This window comes from Phalacrocorax aristotelis, chromosome 2 (assembly GCF_949628215.1).
Source record: "Phalacrocorax aristotelis chromosome 2, bGulAri2.1, whole genome shotgun sequence".
Taxonomy (NCBI): domain Eukaryota; kingdom Metazoa; phylum Chordata; class Aves; order Suliformes; family Phalacrocoracidae; genus Phalacrocorax; species Phalacrocorax aristotelis.
In genome coordinates, this window is record NC_134277.1 from 43,627,288 (window position 1) to 43,652,074 (window position 24,787).

Genomic DNA, 24,787 nt, shown 5'->3' on the forward strand with positions numbered 1-24,787 from the left:
TTTGGTGTTATAAGGGAAAATTTTTATACTTCATTTTTTCTCTTTACCGTAGTGTTGAGTCTTGCTTACTTTATGTAGTTGTGCATGGATACACCTGATTAAGTAGTATTTTTATGAGCTATCTGGACATTTGAATTTCTTATGCATGGACCTATGAATTAAAGAATGCTACTTGAAAAAATGGTTTCAGATGAGATTAAATTAAAAGATCAGAGTAACTCATTATTGGCTTGTTTCCATAGATACTTTAATTGTATTTTTTTCACTTAATACACCTGGTTTCCCTCTGTTGTAGCTTTCTAATATTATTTCCTCTAGGGTTCTTTTCTGCATTAATGTTTGTGTATACCATTTTTTCATGGGTCAAATTAAATGAAAGGAAGATACTACAAGTGAAATAAACAGAGAAATAGGTTAACATGTAGAAACATAGAAAGCTTGTCTAGGAAATAGCTTTTTAAGTGGGTTACTCCAACTGGTAAAATTAATAAGGCTAACCAGAAAAGAATGAACATTTTTGTGGAGAAGGGTGAAAGACATATTAGGAGAAAGTTGTGAAACCCCAAGGGAAAATATACAAACAGCAGCTTTTAATATAATCTAGCCTTATGACCAGAAAGAACTGAAAAAAACCAAAAATTAATTGCTTCCTCGCCGTCAGCCCTTTCCCACCATGAGAAAAGCCATAAGCAGCAGTGAGTAAGCAGTGGTCGCCAGCCCTCAACGGCAAAGGCTGTGGGCAAGTATGTGGTGGGATGCCTTTTTTAGGCTTGGTGCCTAAGGAAACTTCTCTTCAGCATAGAACAGAAATAGAAATTAAACTTGTTGCCTTGTAATGTAAAACCAGATTGTTTAGGGCATTTAAAAGGAATTTGTCTGCTATCACTGCTATCAGTCCTTGATTTTTAAAGTTATTTTTGTTACTGTGAACTTTAAAATTGAGATGCTGCTTTTTTTTTCAAGGCATGAACTACATGATCCCATGATGTGTAGATCCTTTGCTTCCATGTGGAGGTTATCTCCATGGTTAACTTCCTCTGTGGCTTTGGAAGAAAGCTGGTCAGCAGTAGTGCTCCCCTTCTCACCTGCAGATTGTCTGGACCTGTAGAAGGATGGAGCAGAGGTGGTATGCCTTGCTTCTCCAACAACTTGCAGCGCTTGAACTTTCCTTCAGAGTGTGGCCTCCTGGGAACCTATGGGATTGCTATGTTAAGCAAATGGCCTGATAGGAAGTTTGACTGATACCAGGAGATGAAAACAGTTGTGCTGGCTTTGCTGGAAGATAGCAAGAAAAAGCCACCGAGAACACCCCCTGAGTGAAAGCAGTCACAAGATACCAAGCAGACCTGGAGGCTCTTGGTTTGGAAAGCTGGGGCCAGCAGGATAAAAGCCTTTTTTCCTTGAAAGGCTACAAAACCCAACCGGAGGCTTCAGGGCAAAGCTTGGTGGGTTGTTCCTGCAGAGTTCTTTCTCCCTTGGCACACATTGTATCTATTTCTGTATAGGGATGGGAATTGGCCTCAAATTTTCTAAGACAGGATTATAAATGAAGGATGGAAATATGTATTTCCTCTTACAACCCATTTGACTGACTTCTTAAAATTAATAACAAAGATTAAATTTTAGAAAGTTTGTTCTAACATGGCTCAGTTCAGCTGCTTCTGAATTCATTGGGACAGTTTACAGAACATTTAAGTACGGACAAAGTTCAGTGAGTTTGTTTTGTATTGTTTTTAAGCCTTCTAGCTGCAATTTATGGGGTTTTGTTCTGCAGTTTGGGTGCAGAGAACAGAATGAAAATTTGCCCTTGTTTTCTGGCTAGCTTAAGTGTCATTTTGGTGCTAAAAAGAATTTTAAAAAGGGCTTAAATTTTTCCCCCACCTTTTTTAAGGGCAGTATTCTTAAAACAGCTTGTATCAAAGTAGGCACCCAAATTAGTGTTTGATGCACTGAAATCAGTTAATCGCTTAATTGGTTCATTAGGTACTTGTGAATTTATTTACCAAAAGTTTGGCTATGTGTGATTGGCTGTCATTTGAAAATCTTCTCCTTTAAGGAGATTCTGAATAAGTTTGTGCATATATATTTGGGATATGATCATGCTGTCAGTTCAGTAATTCAATTTGTTGACTGCAGTTCAGTGACATAAATCAGTAAATATTTGCAGTTTTGGTCCTTTGCTTTTTAGAGCAAAGTTCTGGTCCTTTGCTTTCCGATGATGGTATGACTTGAAAAGGAAGAGCACTATTTTGATTTAGAGTATAATGTCACAGAGCAATACAATAATTGTGTATCTGCTGTGTTTGTTTGTGAATATAGCCATTTCTCAGGAAGCACTGTTGTTGTGGAAACAAGCATAAGTTTAATTAATGTTTTACACTCTGTGTCTTACAATTGACATTTTTAAAATAGAACATCTGTAATTGGACTTGTTTACCCACCCTAGTCAGAGTGGAAACTGTGCTCAATGGTGAGATGTTTCATAAACCCTGCCTAAGTGATAGCAAATATCTACAACTAAATTCTGGGTTTGGGTTATGTGTTCATAACTCCCTGGTGCAAGTGAAGCACCCCATGAAGTCTCCTCTTTACCAACAACACAGATTGTACAGCCATGTGTAACATAAACAGGAAATAGAATGTGCTTTAGTAGGCCTTAATATTGTGCTGCAAGGCCTAGAATTATCTCTGTCTTAAGTTATACTGCTTTTGAGTATTTTTTCTTGAATTGTAGTTCTTGCACATGTCTCAACCTGCTTGGAAGTAATCACAGAATGGCTGAGGCTGGAAGGCACCTCTGGAGATTGCTTAGTCCAACCCCCCCTGTTCAAAGCAGATTGCTCAGGTACTTGTCCAGCAGGCTTTTGAGTATCTTCAAGAATGGTGATGCCACAGCACCTCCGGGCAACCTGTTCCAGGTTTGACCAACCTCCCAGTAAGAAGAAAAGAAAAAAAAAAAAGAAAAACAATTTCTGCCCATCACCTCTTAGCCTTTTCCTGGGCACCACTGAGAAGAGTCAGGTTTTGTCTTTGTTATTGTTCCCAATCAGGTATGAACCTCACTGTTCACTTTAGTCTGTACTTCATAAGTGTGTCAATGACGATGTTATAGGAGACAGCATCAAAAGCTTTGCTAAAGTCAAGGTAAATAACATCCACTTCTCTTTCATCTCAGTGAGATGAGCCAGACGACTCATTGCAGAAAGCTATCAGGTTGATCAGATATGATTTCTGCCTTCATAAATCCATGCTGACTACTCCCGATCACCTTCTTTTACTCTATATGTTAAGGAGATTGTTCGCAGATTTATTTGCTCATCACCTCCCCAGGGTTGATGGTGAGGCTGACCTGCCTGTAGTTTACTGCATCCTCCTTGAAAATAGGACTTTTGCTTTCTTGCAGTCCTTAGGAACCGCCTCTGATCCCCATGACCTTCCAAAGATAGTTGAGAGTGGTTTTCTGTTAACATCAGCCAGCTACTTCAGCACCCGTGGATGCATCCCCTCAGGACCCATAGGCTTGTCTATGTCCAGTTTGTTTAAATGTTGCTTAACTTGAGCCTCCTCTGCTGAGAGCAAGTCTTTGTTACTCTGGACTTTCTCACTGGTTGCAGGGGCCTGGGATTTCTGAGAACAGAATATTCAAGGAAGAAATAGCTTTTAAATTGCCATTTTTTCTGGTAGGAGTCTGTCCCTCTAGCTATGAGAGATAGGCTTAATGTGCTTTAAATGCAAACCAGTTCTTTGCAGAACGTGTGTATTAAACAGCTTTCAAGTTTGTTGATAGACCTATATTTAAAGTGAAACTATTCATGTATTTCCATGATTGCAGTAAAAAGAAAAATTCTAGTGCACAAAGGAGTATGTACCTACCCAAAATGTGGATTTTTTAATTTGTGCTTCTCTCCTGTGTTGGCCTGGCTGAGTGCTGGCTGCACGGAGGTGTGTAACAGGAATGACTACAGGCGGTGCAGGGATTTCGGAGATGGTTTTTATGTGTCAGAACAACAAGGTGGATTAGTCTGCAGTCACGTTCACATTGCCATCGAGAGCTGTCATCTGTGCCTGAGCAAGGTTGTTTTAAGCTTGCATGGGTGTAACAGTCCCAATTTACAAGTGTTTCTGTGCAGTCGTCGAATAGGGAAAAGGAGGGAAGAAAAAAAAGTCAGGCTGCTGTTTTCAGCTTAGCAGGAACCTGACAGCTCCTGAGCTCAACAGGATCAGGGTGCCAGGAGCTGCTGCCTCACGGGGTACAGATGCGGCTGTTGGTGGGAGGTAGGTTTTTGGCTCCCAGCTTCTTCCAAGCTCCAAGGCCAGCAGCAGCCTGGGGACCCTACCACTTACGGGGGTGTAAAGCACGGATCACTCCTCTCCTGCTGAGCATGTACTGCCAATGGCGAGCACAGGTTAGTCAGCCCTGTCCTCCAAAGAGAAATTGGACATCCCCACTGAGTGGAGCCAGAGCTGAGGAGCCACCCGTCTTTGGCAGTGTTCATCTACTGTTCTGGCACGGCTCCACCAGCTTTGAGTTATTATTAACTTTTTAAAAGCCTTTCAGTTTCTTAGGGTTCCTTAAACAGCTAGCAGCTCTTGGCAGGTTGCACGGCAGTGAGGACAGCCTAGGATCACATGAGGGCCTGCCAGGGTCACTCCTCGTCCTGCACACAAGTGAGAATGGCTCCGGGTGGGAACCGTGGCACTGCCTCAAAACTAGTGGGAGGCTGCGGATGTTGCAGTAATTATTCCCAAGAGTAGCTGTGCCATCTTTTGGGCTGCTTTGTGCTGGCACTGTTATGCAATAAAGGGTGTTTATTTTCCTCCGCGTATCTTCCGTTGTTAATGCACCTTGTTAAGTCCAGGTTGCGATGTGTGTGTCTTGTTCATGGTAGACCATTCGTAACATACCCACATTACATGTCTCGTCTTAGAAACACATCATATAGTCTCACCACAACCATCGGAGCTTCTGCTGAAGATCATTACAAAGATCCTGAGTGCAAGCCCTGCCAAGCGGCATCCAATGGGGCCTACTTTTTTCACCTGTTCTTAAGGGTCTGTAACCATTAACGCAATGAAGCAGCACCTTCTCTTCATTTATAAGAGAGCTGACTGAGAGCTCCAGGTGGAAGAACTGCTGAAGAAAAAATATCATCTTTTTAGTAAGACAGAAGAATGACGGTGTTATTTAAATTTTGTATTTTGATTGGAATTTTTCATATTGTATAATGTTTTGTACAAATTGTTTTCTCTTGGGTTTTAAAAGTTTTTAAAAGTTTTTAAAAGGTCATATGTTATAAAAATTACTTTCATAAAGTTTAATAAGAAAATATGTGTGTTCCACTAACATTAAAAAATCCATTAAAGTGTCAATAACACCTTTGATAGAAATGCTATGAAAAATGCAGCAGAAATAAGAAATTACTTAACTGAAAGAATTCCACTGTAAAGGGAAAGATGTGAAATTAATTTTTTCTCTTTTTCTCTTCATCCACCACCAAGTTTTGAGCCATGTGCACATTTTAATGACTAAAGGTAGAATGTAGAATTCTCCCTGGGGAATACTGTAATAACTTTAAGTAAAATAATTATTAGCATGTTATAAATAGGCTATTTTTTCTCTCATCTTACTACTACATGCATTCTAAGAGAAGGCTAGTATTTCTTTTGTTGCAAATATGTGATTGTCATATTAATCACAAACAAATCACTCATTCTTAACGAAGTTGTTCATGCAACCGTAAAAGTAACTTCATAATATGAAATGGTGGTCTGATGGGTTAATATTGTAAATGAAGTTATAAGACACCTCTGGGGCTGATGGTTGATTTTCCCACTTCTCCCTGTTTGCAGAGGTGTTTGCATCTGCAGAAGTACATTTCAGTGTTGCAACTTCAAAGACTTTTAGAGTGGTTATTTGCAAGATGACGGGATTTTTGGTGGAAAGAGAAAGGAGAAGCTGTACATGCCAGCAAAAAGGAAAGCAGGTGAAGTGACATGTCGTAATAGCTCTTTAGGACTTGTTGAGACTCATGCCCTGAGTAACCACTTGCTTGCCAGCACACAGCCACCTGGCTTGCCATAGCGCAGTCGTGCTGTGGCCACAAGCACACGTTCTCCTCATTCTCTGTGGTGGCTGTGAAAGTCAGGAGACTACCTCGATTTCTCTCTTCACACTCAGCACAGGCATGAGGCTGAAGTCTGGGGCAGCCCTGTTGATGAGGGCACATGTCCACAATGGTAACAATACTGGGGAACTATCAATGCCATGGCTATGAATGTCTCCCTTCTGTGCTCTGGGGAGATGCTTTTGAGCACAGAGCACTGTGAGAGCCCTGGTGGTGCAGTGACACGTGGCTATGTGAACACTGGCTGCTTTCAAGTTCAGATAATCTATCAAGGATCAGCTTGAAAATTGGTTGACAGCACTGCGTTGACTGAGGTTTAATAGTGGATTGTTCCTCAGGCTGACAAAGGTTGCAAGGTTTGAAATGTAGGTTTGCAAGGATGGGCTTCTCTTTGCAACTGGAGATGGAAAATCTGACATTTTTGAGAAGCATCCTTTTGGGATGCAGAGGAACTTTCTGTGGACCAGAACATGAATAGCACTGAAGGTGTGTATGGCACCACTGCGCTGTGTCAGTTTAGTCCATCTTATTGTGTGTAAGCTGGTCTGTAAACTTCACAGTCCAGTAAAGGAGGGCAGGGCAGAACTGGAGGGTACGTTTGGCTGACTGAAAGCAAGAAGGGAAGGAATCAGTAATGCAGGAGATGCTCCATTGTGAACCAGCTTACAGAGATGGGACTAGCATTGCTGCAGCACTGTGGCACTGCATCTATGGCAACTAAGGGAAGGAGAATGAGCAATGTAATATTTCCTGTGGTGGGGAGTGTGACGAAAAAGAGATTTGAAAAAGCTGCTGTCAAGTGATATGGTTTGCTTTACTATTTGTTTTGCCATTCTCCATAGTATGTAGACTGGGACTTGATAATGGTGTTGCATAGCCCATTTAGACTTCTTTGGGTGTCCTGAACCGTTGACTTGTGTTCAGATGAGAGATCTGAATGCATAAAAGAGGTAGAGGTGCCTTTGAAATTAAATGATTTTTAAAAAGAGGGAGAGGAGGGGAGGCAATTAGCAGGATGCTTTTCATTTCTCTCTCTCTCTCTCTCAGTGAAAATGTGTGGTAGATACAGGGTAAAATTACACCATTGTACAGGTCGTTTACAGTAGCAGTGCCTCCCTTTCTGCCATATTAGTCAATGGGAAGCGGATGCTGCTGGTGGTGGGCTGATTCATGGCCTGTTATGTAGCTCCTGGAAAGACTGTATAATTTATACAACTTGCTCCTGCTTGGCAGTTTCACTGGGCTCCAGGTTGCAGGTTCACGCATCGGCTCACGAGCCAGTGTGGTCTCTCACATGAAACTCCCATGTCTGGCTTCCTCCTTTCACAGTGAGAGCACAGGCATGACAACAGTTTTTGTTTCTCATTCTTATTTCCTCTTCCTGCAATTCCACAGGCTTTTCTGACAGCCGTGAATGTTCCTGTAGGTACCACTGCTCTTCTACCCTCTGCCTTTTTGTTCTTGAATTAGTAGTCCTGCCAGTGAGACAAAGACTTTCTCTGTAGCTGGGCCATCTCTATAAAAAGCCCCTAAATCTTAATGTTTGTTTCTGACAGAGGGAAAAAAAAAATAGCAGGTGAGTGGCTTTGAATTCATATGCTTTCATTTGGGGGGGAAAAGAAAAAAAAGGGGTTAAGCAAGTGAAAAAAAAACCTAACAGGTAAAAATTAGTCTTAATATCAAAAGAATTCTCATTTTTTGTTTTGTCTGCCATTTATTTCATTGTGTGTGTGTCTCTCTCTCTCTCTCTCTTTAAGAAAGGAGGGAATTGTTTCAGGAGAGGAAATAATAGTCGTCTTGTCTTGTTCCACCTGCTACCATCCAGACCATTTTGGGGCAGTGTATGGACACAAGTGACATGCTGGCAGACAAAGCCACTGTCATAGTTGTGCTCAACACACCTCACTGACAGCAGCTACTGTCTCAGGAACTGGAGGAGGAGGGTGTACGTGTGCCACGTGCCAGGGACAGATTCCCTTTGCTCTGACATGACTTTTATACATCTTGTTAGAAATGAGTGGGTTAGTGACCAGGCAGGGATCACAGGTGACACGGTGGGGCTTGGCACACCAAATTTAACCTGAGGACACATGGCCTCTTATGCTGACTGAGAAAATTCAGCTTTATGGCTCTCCTGGAATCAGACTGAAATGAGACTGGTAGTAAACAACTTCTGTGCTAATAGCAGGGTGCCTTAGCGTGCAGGTGGTTTGGAACAGAAGCAAGTGCCTTTAAGCATTGTTTTATGGTGTTGTGCATTTCAGACTGAAAAATGACCACAAGCTTTATTACTTTAATATTAACACTTTTTCATTACTCTCTCTCTGTGCTCCCTCCCCTGCAAACTACTGCATTCATCCATTATAAAGTGGCTCTTTCTTTTTTCCCCTCGTCTGCCATTTTACACAGTGTGAGGCTGGAGAGGCAGGTGGGTGGCAGGAGGGACAGTTGAGGACATCATGGCACTGCGTCTGTTGCCAGACGAAGCCAAAGCCCAGGCTGCTGCCGGATAACCTGTTGAGGTAACTCACAAAGCCCTCAACAATAAAAGCATCCCTTCTGCCATGGCTGCTGCTTTCTAGTCACCTGAGAGGTGACTGCACCTCTTACGAGGGCTTCTCCCATTAGGGTTTTCCATCCTCCCTCCTACTTTTTGATGGCAGGGGCTTTGCAGCACAGGTATTGGTATCCATCCCTTCCCAATGCTTGCGATCAGGTATTTCCACCTCATTTACCATTGAGGGCTGTGTGCTAGGATGTTTTAAAATTGGGAAACAAGTAGTAGTGATTTGCAGGACCAAATTTGCCCTGCTCCCCCCGCAATTTGGAAAAATGGTTTAAAGTTTTTTTTTCAAAATCCTATTCTTACATTCTCTTTCCCATTCTATATTTGTCAAGTTAAGTTTATCTTGGTGCCAGTACCAGCTGTAACCAGAGTTAAATTAGCCCTCCTGTTAGCTCTGCTTGGTTTTCACTTTTCAACGAGTCTTAGTAAAATACATCATGTCCCACTTGTCTTTAAATTTCATTATCATGACCTAACTTAATTTGCTATAAATTATTTCTACCTGAGCTTCTTCAGCTGTGAACTTGCAGCCGTCAGTGTCTTGCTCATTGGATCATTGCCCAGCTAATCCAGATTTTTTTTTTCTTCACAACTCCTACTTTTTGTATCAGCTAGCTCCGCCAAAGTCAACTTGGCTGTATAACCTCCTTGGGGACACACAAAGAGCTGATGTATTCCTGTCTTTAAAATAAGGGCTTTATTGAACTGAGTTTTAGTCTCATCCTGTTGTGCTCTAGTGCCGCTAATAAAGACCTCTTTTCCCTTAGAATAAATGTGACCTCAATGGTTTGTTCTCATCTTGGAGGCAGCCATTGCAACACTTTCTTTTGGCTCTTCCTTTCTTTTCTCTTCTCCTTGGGAGGAATAACTGACTGACTAGAAAATCTCTGCTCACTCAGTATCATGTTTTTGTTTTTTAGCACAGCTAGATTTCATGTCTCATAAAGACTGGTGTTTATTTCCACTGAGAAATGCCAATCTTTTTTTTTTTTTTTTTTTTTGCTTTAGAGCTGTTCGTATTATTTAGCAATTGTTGATAAACAACTTTTATTTCAGCCCCCTGATCATTGAAGGCTCGCCTCTCACCAAGCTGCTGTGTTGCAACCAGGCTAAATATTTTTGCTGAGTAAGGGTCAGAGAACCCTTAAAATTTTCAGCCTCCTACATCAGTTGTAATAACAACTTGCTATGATCATATGTCCTCAGAAGAGAAACTTATACGGTGTGCTTTTTAGGACTTTGGAAAAATACTGCATGGTTTAAAAAAAAAAAAAAAAAAGGATTTTACCTGTCTTCCTGGGAAGCCTTAGGGATGCTCCAGAGCAGTCATTTCTAAATAAAAACATGCTGATTGTTGCTTAGGTGGAACATATGTAATTTGCAAAGTCCTTTAATGGCAGCTGAGGGCCTAATGTAACTCACCAGCACATTAAAAAATAGGCAGTTTTTCTGACTCTCATTTGGAGACAAGTGGTAACATGCATCTGTTTATGATGAGCAGTCTAACATTATCTTTCGATATAGACTTTCGTTTGAAAACAGACACTCTTGCTTGGTGGGTGTCTAGATACTGGTGGAGCAGATATTTCTACTAGAGTAGTTTAACTGTTATGGTAGATATTGACAGAATTTACTTTTCTGGGTGCATTCAGACTCCACTGAAGGCATCGTGTTGCCTCCCAATACAGGATGGTACAAGGACAGCGGGTACAAAAGGTACTGCCTTGGGCACACAGCAGGCCCCTCAGTTTTGACATACTTCAGTCTGACCTAAATTATAGGCTCAATATGAGGTTTACTGGTAAAACGACACGTCATGTGATAGGCAGGGGGTCAGATTAGATGATCTAATGGCTCCATCTGGCCTTAAACTCTTAATTAAGGAAATGCTGCCAGCACAAGATGGCACTGAAGCTTTCTGCCACTAGATCTCGCTTACTTGGGAGATCCTCAGCTGAAGCAGAGCTGCAGAGGTTATATCTAGGCTAAGTCTTTTCCTCAGCCTCTAATGTTGGTAGCAGCCGGCAGAGCTAAAAGCGAGTCCTGATGGGAAAGAGCTGGTCTTGCTTTCATGGAAGTACAAAAGCCCTGTGTCTAACTCGTACAGACTGTCACATGTTCAGCTTTTAGCGCTAGAATGATATCTAAATATGGAGATATAATCTATTATTAGCCTAGTACTATGGCATTCATTGAAAAAAGAAGAAAAGTTTCTCCGGCAAGCTGATGAAAAAATTACAGATATTTGAAGCTGCTCATGGATTAAAATATTAAAAGTGGGCATGTGGTTTTCGTGGTGGGTGGTTTGATACAGTAGAGGTTTTAGGATACCTTTGCTGGACACCTTTGGTGCAGAAACGGGAAGTATAGATGTGTGTGTTGTTGTAGATATGCCTTTTGCTCTCTCAGCTATGCAAGTGGCAGTGTCCAGGTTTAATAGCTGTTGACCCAGCAAAACCATCAGTAGTCACTGATAAACCAATTTCTTCAGCAAGCCCAAATGGCTTTTAGTTAAGTCAGTATGTCACTTGATTCTACAAGATCACTTGAATGTCTTCTTAAAGTTGCTTAATTGCTTATTGATCTTATAATTATTCCATACTTGCTGTCTCTTTATCTATTTTCTGAAATGCATCACAATTTTAATTTCTTTAGTAGAAGAATGTGGTTTTGTGGTGTTGAGTATTCACTTCTAAGTTTAGAGCTTTTAATTGGGAATTTAAAACTTTTTTGTTTTCTTTACATACAAATGTTATTAATTTTATTTTTCTTGCGTTTTTCTAGATCAGATACTCTACTTCTGCATGCCTCTTAAAGGTCCTGTTATTATACAACTGGCATATTTGAAAGCACAAGCAGCTGAATTATGAACTGCTGAGGTACTTTATTCTAAAGTGCTGTCCCTTATTGATAATTTAGCTTATGGTGTTTCCCCCCCCCTTCAGATTTTTTCATACAAAGTAATTGCTCTGAAAGTAAGCTCTTTCTCTTTGTGGTCTCATCTTGTGGATATTAATCAGATTGTTTAATTTTAGTAGTAGCTTCTACTGCTCTGGCTTCTTTGCCTGCAAATTCCTTGTGCCACAGATTATTGTTCTGTGTTTATGTCACTGGGCAGTTGTGCATGGAGAGAAACAGCCTTGGTGTCCTGTGGTGTAACACAACAGGGTAATCTGGATGCCAGTTAAAAGCAAGAGTATGTGAAAGTGGATACTAAACTGCCACTGTGGTACCGCCTCTGCTCATATCTGCATTTCCTTCTGAGGCGTCTGACCCAAGAGATGGTCTCATCTGCAGTGACCCATCACGGTCCTGGGAACCTGCTCTGTGGCAGAGGGTCAGCTAGAAGAAGCAACTTTGTCATATTCTGCTTCGTTCTCCTCTTCCCTCCCCCATCTTACTTCGGAGACTGTAACACATCATATTTCTTCTAGGACTCCCTAGTGCCCGGGTATCTGCTGCCAGCAGCTGTCTTACTGGCTGCTTTGTGCAATTGTTGTCAACTTAAAAAGCCGCTAGCATGTTCCTTGCTGAATGGTCCCTTCAGGTTTCCATGCTTATTCCTGCCTTGCTGACTTTTATTATCAGCACAGCTTCCCTAATTACAACTTCTCTCTTCCCACTGCCTACCGAGTTGTAGGATCATTTGGATGAACCTCAAATGAGCCTGAAGATAACAGTATGCAGAACCAAGCAAGTACCCGTAAAAGTAGAAGAAAGGTCTCTGGATGGTCTGAATCTTGCTTATCTTTGCAAGGTGGTACCTTAAAGGCCTGTTAGTTTCTGGAAACATAATTTTTGTTACCAGGGGTTAGATTTACACTTTGCAAAATAAGAATGAGATTTTCAATTGGACAAGGACACCATCTGCAGTCAGCAGATGCAGTTATCAAGATTAAATTGCAGGACTTGTCACTGATTATGCTGGTAATCATTGAGGTGATCAGTGTAATTATCTTGAGATCAACAAGACATTTTCTCTGATATAGTACTGCAGAATTAACTTGAAGGAGCATCCATCATTAGCTGCTGGGTAGAGTCAGGGTATGGCTCAAACCAACCACTTGTCTTTTTCACTTTGATCACATTATTTTATAATATGGGAGGAAAATAGATAAGCGAATACTGGGAAATTGACCTTTTATGTTGAAAACATTTTCCATTGGATTCATCAGATTTATTGAAAACCTACTGCATTGCCTAATCGTGAAAGGCTCCTAGGCATTCACTTCATTAACAGACTTCAGAACAGACTTTAGTCTGGGCCTCTTTACCCGAGGAAGACAAAGTATTTCCACTTCGGGTTATTTTAAGGTTTCACGGTATATTTTTTATCTAGTATAGTTCATATGGAGGATTGACTCAGCTGCTGCTGGAAAGGGGTTTCTTGCCAAACAGAATGGTTGTTGATATTGTCATAGAAAATGTGACCGAGACTCGGTAGCATATAATCCCAAACTCTAAAAATGTTTTTGACTTTACTGCACACTAATAATTAATCTAGAAACAAATGATACAGCTTTGGAGACCTCTTTACAGTACTTTGTAGTGGAGCATTTCCCTTTGGTATCTGTAATTTGGTTCTTCATGTTCTTATATAGTGGTAAAAAATCCATTTTGCAGATCTGTTTGCTGAGGGTATCTTAAGCTTTTGTTTATTTTTCTATAGATTGTCAAGACAATTTCTTGCAAATATAGTGATAAGTGATGTTCAGGAGATTATGGTGTTTATCTTATATCTTATGCCTTTCATTTTTAACTTTGTTCATGTTGCCACTACATATGCACTGTAAGTGTGTGTAATGTTTTGTTTCCTTTTTCAAATGGCATAGATAAGCATACAAAATACTGTTTGTATTTCCCAGCAGGGTATATTGCTCAGGGAAGGAGCGGGAGCCTTTTGTAGTCGAAGTCTTATGAAGAGGATGCAGGAGATAACTGGGAAAAGTAGGCAGCACTGAACATCATCTAAAAAGCAAGTGATGGTGACGGTGGAAGAATAAAACCATATTCAGTCTTTGTTAGGGCTTGAAAGACAGACGTCTAAGAGCATCCCCGACAGCTGTTCCTTTAGCTTCCATCAAGCATATCAAATTTCATTCCAAGAAATGTGCTGCCACAGAGGACTTCCAAGAGCACATCATCATAGGAAAAATAGGAGATAATTGGTAATATTTTACTATTATTGATCTGTTGTTATATCTGCTAAGCTTCAAACAATTATTTATCGGCTGACAGTTAAAATAATTCCTGACTTGAGATGAAAGGGAGAAAAGTAAAATATATTTTTTAACATGAACCCAACCTATCAGTCTTAAAGTGCTGATTCATTTGCCCACACAGTATAATTAGGTAAGCTGTTAATCTGTAATAAGGAGTGATACATTCAGTTATCTCACAATCAGAAAATAATTATAGCTTAAAGTGTTCATTTTGCTTTTCTCAACCATTTTATTACTCTGTGACTGTTAAGAGAGGGTATTTGTACCTTAAGATCTGTAAACTTTCACCTACGCAGTTTGCTTCTGCAACTGGAAGTGGTTTGCCGTGAGCAGTTGTTAGAAGGATGTCTATACTGGAAGGATTTTGGGAACAAAATGTCGACTGGCATTCTGAGTCCTGTCTTAGGGGAGAATATTATAGTTTGAGTACATTTGGTGTTTCATTAGATAATGAATCCATTATGTAATTGGAGTTCAGGCTCACCCTGATTAATCATGACATTTCAATTATTCATTGAATCGGTGATCTCTTGCACCCCTTTTTTCCCACCTCATTTGCTCTTGGCTTCTATTAATTTCTTTCCTTGCTTTAGGATTTCATCTTGCCGTGTTCTGAGATCCAGAAAGTCTTCCACTGCCAGAGACTTTCATCTGGGAATTTAAATCACCTGGCACCTGCAAACAGCTCTTAGCATCTCTCTGGTTTGGTGTTTCATAGCATTTTAACAGCCTGCCTTTAAGGTAGCTGTGCTGCAAAGCAGCCAGGCAGCTGCACCGCATTTGAGGAGTGCCAGGGAGAGATGCGTGAAAGACAGAGGTTGCCAGCATCGTGGGTCCCAAGACTGTTGTTTCATCTGCTAAATTGAATTTCCTGATGGTGTCCTGGAGCCACAGAAAGGGTCAAGTCCCCCAACTCAGTGTCTGCCTGTGCAGCTAGCGAGATTGCCCTTAGCTGCGGTGTGCCACAGTCTCTTCCCCACTGGCAGTACGCAGGTGGTGGTTTTTTAAAGGATTGTATTTGTCTGGAGGAATTCACTTGGTACCCATGAAATTTGTTGCTCTGTAGCACGCAGACAGCACAGAGATCTGAAGCAGCTGTTATGTTCTCCTTTGGGTCCTGCTGCTCCCGCTCAGCTCCAGCTCGCAGGTATCTTCACTTTCTGGCTCGGTACCCACTTAGTCAATCACTTTGCCGTGGTGTAGCTTTATCATATGTCCATAAGGAAGTGAACAAAAATACCTTTTTTTTTTCTTTTAATAATTACTGTTATCTTTTATACTGTCACTTTTGAGCCATCATCTAAATCCTGGAACAGATTTAGAATAAGATGTAGAGAAAGAAAGCACAGCTTTTTTACATCAATCTTCTTGTGTTTTTAAACAGCTGCGGTCAGATTCAGCCTGCAGGTGTTGGGTAGCCAGGCAGGACTTAATGGACGTTTTTCCCCTGATGTGCACAGACTCTGACCTCCAGAGGCTCAGCTGCTCACAGACATGGCACACATATACAGGACAATCAGATGTGTGTCTTACTTGAAGGTCTGTACTAACTGGTAGTATAAGATTGATGAAGTATAGGATATATGGAAATAGTTCTTCCCATGGATACGTTCCCTGTTTTGATTCTTTGTAAATATGCCATCTGCAGTTATTTGGGAGTAGTGGTGGCAAATCTATTTTTTTGGTTCATGTAAAAATATCCTGTCCTCAGCCCTTTAGCAGGCTGGACTGTTTGGGTGGGCTAATCACCTGCCTTTAGTCTCCAGCTTATGGCTATCTTGTCAATAATAATGACAAGGTAATATTTTTGGATATAAGATAGTATATGGCATTTTATTACAATATTAATGGCAAAAAAAAAAGAGTACAAAGACATAAAATATATCTCTTTATGGATGTGGAGAGTAAGGCAGGTCTGTGTGCTCTAACAGACTGGCATTACAGGAAGAAGAGTTTAAGGAAAACAATCCATTAAAAAGAGGAGTATTTTCTGTTTCAGTGGGTAATTTGCTAAACCTGATTTAAAACAAAAGTATTCAATATGGCAAAGTTAAAACCTTTTTAAATAGAGAATAGGAGACTAGATTCATCAATGAGCGTCTTTTCTATAAATCAACATTGTCAATGTCTTAAAGGGGGGGGAGGGGTTTATAATAATGTCAGGTTTTTCAAATCTATAAAACATCTCAGTAATTGCCTGGAAGTCAGATAAAACAATTATGTTTTTACAGTGTTCTATTTTAATTGATTTTTTAGTTATAAAATTTTAATATTTATTCAAAGTACAAGTTTGTTCTAAAGGTTATCTAAAAAAAGAGCCCCGTAGGAGTCTTTATTTCCAGGGCTTTTCTAATTCTGCTGTTTGCACGCAAGAACATTGTTACTCTGAAGGTTAGGAGTTTTCTTAGATGGGGCTTGAAAAGTCAAGCTGTTTTTTAGGGATCTCTTGAAGGCTTATGGGGTGCGCAGCTGAAGCTGAGTGTTTCATTTGAAGGTGGTAGAGCTGCACAAATGGATGTGAACAGTTTATAGACTCTTATGTGAGTTGTGTGGGTTGTACATGAGGAGGACGTGTGCCTTCCATCTGCGCTCTGGAGGGCCAACAGTTGCTAACAGGGACACCTTTGGTATTAACTGAAAAAACAGTTGCATTTGTGGTGGACTCTGTGATCCCAAGGAGTGTGGGGCACTGCGGTGCTGTTTGGGATCTGTTCTCAAATGAGGGCTTCTCCAGGTACTGTGCCTAAAGTTAGTAGCAAGGTCATTTAAGTTTTCCAGCTGTACATCATCAGAAGCATGGTATGGCTGGGCAGGTGAACTGTACACCAGACCCTACAATCCGCATTCTTGGGAAGCTGGGTTGTACACAATATTTTACAATTTTTTGGAGGTTGAAAAGTGACAGATCAGACAGGTTAAGTGCAGTCGTGACACAGCCAACAGGCTGCCCCCTGTGGTTGATCTGTTGGCTTCTTCCTTTTGCCTCTTCCCTGTTCTTGCTTTCTTGTTTGAGCACGTAAGCTACAGTAGCAAGAAATTTGTCTCTAATCATGGCACCTTCAGTAACCACAAGTACAAACTGTGCATGCAGATGCGGAGCATCTTTAGTTAGCTGTGACCCTTTTGACATTGCTGGAGTAACAGGCGCAGTCTTTTTTGTCAAGGGATCCAGCTTTGAAGACGAGATATTATTCTAGTACCTTACATTTATTGATAGGGAAAATGGAGTTGCTATCACGGAGGTTCCTTCACAGTGAGATGTATGTGCCATGCAGCTCTCTTTGCACAGAACAAGAGGATGGTATAGTTGCTTAAATGCCGGTGAAGACATAATTTACCATATGTAATCTGCATAGATTATCATGCATGAGATGGAAATACCGCTTAGCATAGGAGATCAGCAGTGAAAACCCTTTGTAGCCAGACTTCCTGACATTAGAAGCCACATAAAAATCTGTAGGTGGCTGACAGCTATTCTCTCACTTCCATACTGTGCTCCCAGACTTGACGCCACAAGCTTGCCTTGCTCCTGTGCCCTCACTGCTTCCCCCAGGATCCCAGTGCTACTGCAGTTGCCCTTAACATCACTTACACTGTTAGGACACTGCTGCAGTCCCTCTTCGACTGCTGAGCCCCTTGCATACTTCTGCCTTTTGGTTTTTGTAACTCGTTTCGTGCCATGGCTTTGTAATCCCATGCAATCTCTGAACCTAACCAGGCAGATAAAAACTTCCCGAACAGCTGGGACTATTCTCTGCCCACTGACAGTACTGCACTCTCCAGTTCTTGAGGTTGGGCTCCAAGGGGGCAGATGCAGCTGACTGGCCTGATCAGTTATCTGTCAGATATCTGTGATCAGCCCATCAGCCCCTGGAGTGGGAATAGGGAAAAAAGAGGGAACACTGCATAGGGTGTAGGGGCAGGAACATGATGGGGAGAAGAATGCCTCCTATGCTCAAAAAGAGACTGTGCTTCAGATACAGCTTAATGTCATAGCACCTTCTTTTTTCTCAGCATCCCATGACATCACATCCCAAAGGAAGAGCATCTTCAAAACCATCAGCTATATTTATCCAGTTGTTATTGCTAGAAGAGCACATTCTACACAGTGCGTGTGGTGGTTGGCTTAGGGAACCAAGTGGTTTTTAGGATCATGTCTTTCTTCATTTTCCTATCTCTGCTTGTTTGTGAATGATAACAACCAAAATTAAAAATCCTCCCATCTCTTATCACTGAAGAGTCCATATGATCTGTGGTAAAGTGAAGGCCAGTGTGGTACTGACTGCAGAGAGCTGCTGCAGATTTTTCCCCATCAGTGTTTGACCACAAGCAAGACAAGTGATGATGCTCTGTGTGAGTTCTGGGGGTCTTAGGCTGGCATGGACCTGTGTGATGTTTTTCTACAGACTTTATTTGTGGCCCACATTGCTGTGATTTAGGACAGAAATCATCCCATGAAGATATTTATATTAAATACATTGGGTCATGGTCTCGTCTTCATTCATCATGTGAGATCTTGCTTGATGAATAACTATCAGGGAAAGGGTGATGTTTTTGATCCCTCCTCAACAGAAATGTTCAGGAATTCACCTGAAAATGTCTGAGAATTCAGGTGAAATTCAAAGTAAAAGCATTGTAATATTGGAGGAACTTGAACAAATACATTTGGCTGTTACAGGTAATTTTTGTAGTGCTCAAGAGTAACCTTTGAAGCACCCTACTGAAGTGTAGATACACAGTGTATGGAGAAGGCATCTGATGAACAAGCAGGCAGTGAGTCTCTCTCTCTCATTTGGAGGATAAAAATTTCCAGGAAGAGTGTCATCAACAAGGGGCTCTGCTGACTTCAGCATGGTGAACATGCAAGGTGATCTGGACCATTGAAGGTGCCTGTGTTTGAAATATTACAGGCAGGATACCTCTTAAGGCTGATTTTGGTCTCCGCTTTAGAGTCCTCAGCATTGGCTGGCCTTCAAATACAGAGGACTGGAAGCTGCTCCACTCTTGCCTTTTTTATGGGGCAGAGGCAACGTGGACGGACTGTGGCGAACTACTCGCAGATGTGTGAGCATTTGGGTAATGACTGAAGAGCTGCCATCTGGACTCTGAAAGTCTCTACACCATAGTAGAAACTGCTTTTATTTCCCCTTGCCATTCTCTTTTGTTAAGTCTGTTAAATCAGACATCTTTAACTATATATATGATTGATTCTTTTTTTTATGCATGTTTTGTTGTCTTAGCATTGTTCTAAACAACAAAAACTCTCAGTCTGACTGTTTCATGATGTCACTTTTATGCTGTTCTCTGTGATGCCTATACTCCTGTATCTTGCTCTGAGGACAAAACAGCGTAAGTTAATACTGAAAGTAGTCTTGTCATGGACTTTCTATGTGACTTGTCTAAGTCTGCAGGACGTTTTTCCAGATGGGTAGTTGGAGGAACTAATGCTTCCCTACATAATTTCTTGTGGGGAGGAGCTATTAATCAAATACCTAATTTAGTAGTATTGCATTCAGGTGCTAAGATACAGTCTCTGCACCTTGCTTGCTGAAAACGCAAACACCTGCGAGTACCTGACACCTGAAGAAAATGTGCTTTCCTTGAGGATTTCAGGATTAGTACATTTTCCTACACTGTTGGATGTTTGTACTGAGTGAATGGTCTTGGGGGAGCATGAGAAGAAGAAAGCTTGAAAACCATTTTAAATTGCAAGACTGTAAAGAATTATTTTGTGCGATCTCTCTGTAGTTTTATTGCCCTGCAATATTTGACTTGGATGTTAGGTTTTCTATGTTTGTACTTGTATTTTAGAAATGTACACAAAATGTCTTTTTATACCATGCTGTTACCTGTGCTTGTAGTATTGCTGTCATTTCCCTGTGCCTTTAATTTATTTTTCATGTTTTTTTCTTTATTTGCAGATTTCTAATTCATATATATTTTTTAATTCTGTGTCTTCCGTCCATTTCTTTGTAGTCTTTAGTGTTTCTGTGTGGTGTGTCTCTCTTGTCTTTATTCCAACTTTGTTACCTTCCTCATTGTTTATTGTGTTCCAAGCAAAGAAAATTAGATAGGTGCTCAAGAAGCCAAAAACTTTCCTTTTGGTATTACAGATGTGCAGATCCTAGTTCTCTTTTTTTCCTTGTTGCAGTCGCTAGGATGCCCATGAGTCAAGAAAGTTCTTGCTGAAAGTGTCCTGGTGAAACCCAAACCTCAGATATCCCTTAGATCAGATATTCTCATTATGGAAGTAAACAAAGCTCTGTTTCCTCTGACCGATGCTCAGTCCTGTTGGGTTCCTTCCAGTTAATTCACTGAGAATTTGCTGAGCTTTATTCTTGCTCAGCTAAGTTTTGCAGACTGGGTTGTTATTTATAGGTTTAAACTTGTATTTGCTCTTTCTAACAACTTAAAACATCTGGAGTTTTTCTCCCTCTTTATCCATTTACTTAGTTATCTCTTTTGAAAGAGGCATTGCTTCATTAAACACTTTCCTGCTTAGTCTGTAATGATCCTACTTCTTCCACTCTAAACACATTAATACATTAAAGAAAAAGTGCTTCATTTGTCTTCAGTGGGATAGACATTCCACATTGTCTTTGGTTTATGGGGCCTCTGATGCATGATCTTTGGTGGCATAGCTGCGCTGTGGAGGACTCCAGGTGTAATTCCAGGTTGGCAAGAGGTTTTTTAGTCTGTAATGTAGCAAATACAAGATGTAATCATCACACTCTGGTGAAAATGGTGTGATTTTTACCCTTCTATGGAATTAAGCATCTAATTCAGCTCTTTGCTCTTTTACCCTGGTCCATTCCTGAGATAGGATTCCAGCAGCGTTGTTAGAAAGCCACTGTATACAAGTAGTCAGTGATGAGATGCTTATTCTGTGATGATGAGTTGGACCACTCATCTATTCTTTTGGTGCAGCACAGCAGTGGGACACATAAACGTGAAGGGAAAAGAAAATAGGTGGCTGTTTTTCCAGGGAATGAACCTTCTTGTGGTAGCACCCAGAGCTGTGGGAGGGAAGAGCAGATTGCTACCTCGGAGCTGCCAGGGGGAGCAGCTGCCAGTTCCAGCTTGGCCTCCGAATAGGCTGCACATTTTAGCAAGCACTTAGCACTTTTAGGCAGGCTGGGAAAAAACAACTTCTGTAACTTGTCTCCTTCTGTAGCAGACTTCTATCTGATCTGAAGACCAAGCACTGCAGTGACCAAATTGCCACAGGGACAAATGGCAAGGATGCACCCAGTGCAACGGGCTGCTTTCACATAAACCCTGTTTCCTCCACAGAGGTCCTGCAGGACTCTGTTGATTGTGGAGGTGCTGCCTCACCTCCGTTTTCTCAGAGGGAGCTTTTCATGCTCTGCTTACTTCCCTTCTTAATGGTTTATGTTTCCAGGTTTAACTTCACAAATTCTTGTTGCAAATAATTTCCTGTCTTTTTAATTTTAGAGTAGAAGATTTCCATGTTCTGGAGTCCAAGTGTAAACTTTCTGTTTAGGTTCCAGGACCATCTCTCTCAATTAATAGATCAGTTGAAGAGTAGTCATGATACACTACTGCTCTTTGCTGTAGTTGTAGTGAGAGTGTGCTGAGCTCTTGCCATCCCCGAGCCATAGCAAAGGAGTAATCACATATAATATATTTTGTTATTAAGCTGTTTTGATTTTTTTTTCTGAGGGGTTATCGACATACTAAGCAAAAGGGTTAAATAAAACTTGAGCAATGGATTTGAAATACTGCATAACACATCTGATCCGTGTTACTGTGATGTGCCAGAAACTGCAGTTAGTATGTGAGTTCTGCAGGCAAAAATGATTGCAATGCAATTTCTTCTTTTTCCTGTAAAATCACACATATCCTCCCTGCAGAGATTTTGTTGTTCAGTGGACTACGCTCTGGGTTTGGGAAAAAATATATTCATTTATATGTAAATACAACCTGAAGGCTACAAATAGCCACGCTGCTGCAAAGACAGAGGGCATGTACATGAAAACAAATGGACCTGTTGTGGTTAGAAAATTCATAGTTTACCATAATACAGGGAAAAAAATAAATTAGGTTGTCTTTGAAACCTTATAGGTCAGCATTTCAGACTTCTGTATTTGTGTTCCAGTTAAAGGAGAAAATGGAAAAGCATCTGGATATTTACTATTTTTAAGCCAACTTGAGAGGGGAGAAGCAGAAACAATATTTTTCATATGTTCTATTAGCAAATTGCATGCCATGAATAAGCTTCTTTTTTGTTTGGCTCATACATAAATTTGTGTGAGTTTTATTTGGTTTGGGGAGGTGTGAGTTTTTTGCAATTGTTACATTGCTTTCTTTTTCTTTATGTTAAATGAAATGAAAGTTTTCAAGAAAACTGGAAGTAGAAATTATTTCTGTGGTGTCTCACAAAATATCTCACAAAGTGTCTCAAAAAATGCTGGGAGGTACCAGAAATCCAGTGATCAAAAGCAAAACAGAAGGAGGCAGGGTCACACAAGGAGATGTTGGATGTTTGTGGTGTCATGCAGCAGCATTTGGTTTACCTAATTTTTGTCTCTTGATACAGGAAAAATATTTCCTTGCTGAAGTACTTTGATTTGGACTTAAAGTAGCATAAATTATTTTGAGTTAAGTTCACAGTGACAGGTAAGTGAGGAATTTGCAGTGGTTACTGTTGCTGGACATCCAACTCCTACCTCCTATTAAAGCATCTGCTACTTAAGCAAGGGAAATGTGATTTAGTTTTATAGCTGTTTTAGAAAAGTCTGTGATAAAAACAAACCAGTGCAGCCTCTAATAAGTGTTAAAGCCCAAACCTGTGCAAGCTGTAGTAAGTGTAGTCTATCCTCTTAAGAATGTACTAGGGATTTATGTACTGAACTCAGATTAATGCTAATAGGAGTTACCTAAATAAATCCTCTGGTGCAATGATAGGATAATAGATCATTTATTTAGTGTTGCACTTCATGTTGAATTCATTTTCTTTCTATTATTTTTAATGAAAACAAAATAGGGATTGGAGTTTATGGTATAAGGAACTTGTTTTCCTTCCTTTCTGTAGGTGTGCTTCTAAGAAGAGTATTGACCATGAGGAAGCCCACATGTTAGTCAGTTTTTACTAATCCCAACGAAGAAAATGAAGCCACGTTTCAGCTTTGCCAGTCCTTTTCCTACCACTGTTGGCTGAATGAGAAGTGGTCGTGTGATTATGCTGACACCCCAGCATGCATTTGGTAGACCTGTGGTTAACTCGTTCCCTCTCCATGTGTCTGCTCTTACAAAGTTTTGTCCTCATGATACTGTGCTTTCATTCTGCCAGTATGTGCCCGAAAGGCTGCCTCTGTTCTCACTCTGGAGGTCTGAACGTCAGCTGTAGCAATGCAAACCTCAAGGAAATACCCAGAGATCTTCCTCCAGAAACAGTCTTACTTTATTTGGACTCTAATCAGATAACATCTATCCCCAATGAAATTTTTAAGGACTTGCACCAACTGAGAGTCCTCAATTTATCAAAAAATGGGATTGAGTTTATAGACGAACATGCCTTTAAAGGGGTGGCAGAAACCTTGCAGACTCTGGATTTGTCCGACAACCGGATTCAAAGTGTGCACAAAAACGCTTTCAACAACTTAAAGGCCAGAGCCAGGATTGCAAACAATCCCTGGCACTGTGACTGCACTCTGCAGCAGGTGTTGAGGAGTATGGCCTCCAACCACGAGACGGCCAACAACGTCATCTGCAAGACTTCTGTGCTGGATGAACATGCGGGGAGACCGTTCCTCAATGCTGCCAACGATGCCGACCTCTGCAACCTTCCTAAAAAGACTACCGATTACGCCATGCTGGTCACCATGTTTGGCTGGTTCACCATGGTGATCTCATATGTGGTTTATTACGTCCGGCAAAATCAGGAGGATGCAAGGAGGCACCTTGAGTACTTGAAATCCCTGCCAAGCAGGCAAAAGAAACCAGACGAAGCTGATGACATTAGCACTGTGGTATAGTATTCTGAATACAATGACTGCCTTTGTGATGGAAACTAGATTTGGATGACACTAAAACCAGAGGTTTACTTCTAACATTCATTGTAAACATTAAGACTTTTGGGGTTTTATTCTGTTTAACCAAATTACGCCACTGTTGAGCTTTCTAACAAAGTTTTGTCTGGATGGTATACTTTAATTATTTCTCTGGTGGTATCCTAAAGCAAGTGAACTAATATGTAAACATTAGTTTAGACCCATTCCACTATTTAATAACGAAATTTATTTTTTTAATTTAAAAACCAAATAAAAGCTTAAATTTGAACCATGTAAAACAGAGTAATTTTTTGATCAAAAACCTGTCCAGTGCCAGAGCATGCTGGTTTGATCAGTGCTCACGAGGTGGAAGAGAGGAGCAATGACAAAGTGGGCTGTGAGAAGTGCAGGAGTGTAGGGTCTCTGAAGGGCGCACTTCTCCCCCTGGGGTGCCTGGTGAAGAGCTGGTGAATGGTAGCCCATTTTGGGGGCTGCTTGCCATGATGGAGGAGGGGCGCAGACTGGGGAGAGCAGAGTGCCCTGACTCCAGTTGTAGTGGACCAAAACTTGGGTAAGACCCAGAGGGCATCTTGGCAGTGCTGGGGAGGAGCCAACATGAAGAAGGTGCATGCAGGACATCAAAGAGAGGTAAGTGAGGAAACGTGGTGGTTTTTCATCTTAAATGCACTTACTGCCTCCCATGAGCTTTAGGCAGATGTCCCCAGCACTGGGGAGGACAGCAAGAGAGCGAGAGCAAACCTAGTGTACTGTTCAAACTACAGTACCACTAGTGATGGAGAGGACAAAAAAGCTAAATAAAATTAGTATTATTCACCTGTATATTGGTTCGTAACTAAAAGT

The 24,787-nt window shown here is 41.0% G+C and overlaps 1 protein-coding gene across 2 annotated transcripts in view; it reads left to right on the forward strand.

Moving 5' to 3' along the window:
* The window catches only part of LRRC3B (leucine rich repeat containing 3B), a 46,142-nt gene extending 21,927 nt beyond the window's left edge, over positions 1-24,215 (forward strand). The window contains exons 1-3 of one of the 2 annotated variants that reach the window (XM_075083271.1): positions 11,476-11,570; positions 13,560-13,859; positions 22,969-24,215. In XM_075083271.1, coding sequence (XP_074939372.1) covers positions 23,132-23,911 — 780 coding nt within the window. In that variant the 5' untranslated portion in view covers positions 11,476-11,570; positions 13,560-13,859; positions 22,969-23,131 and the 3' untranslated portion in view covers positions 23,912-24,215. Of the gene's footprint in view, positions 1-11,475; positions 11,571-13,559; positions 13,860-22,968 lie in introns of those variants that run through there. The other variant, XM_075083270.1, reaches the window with a different exon arrangement.
* The last annotated feature ends 572 nt before the right edge of the window (positions 24,216-24,787 follow it).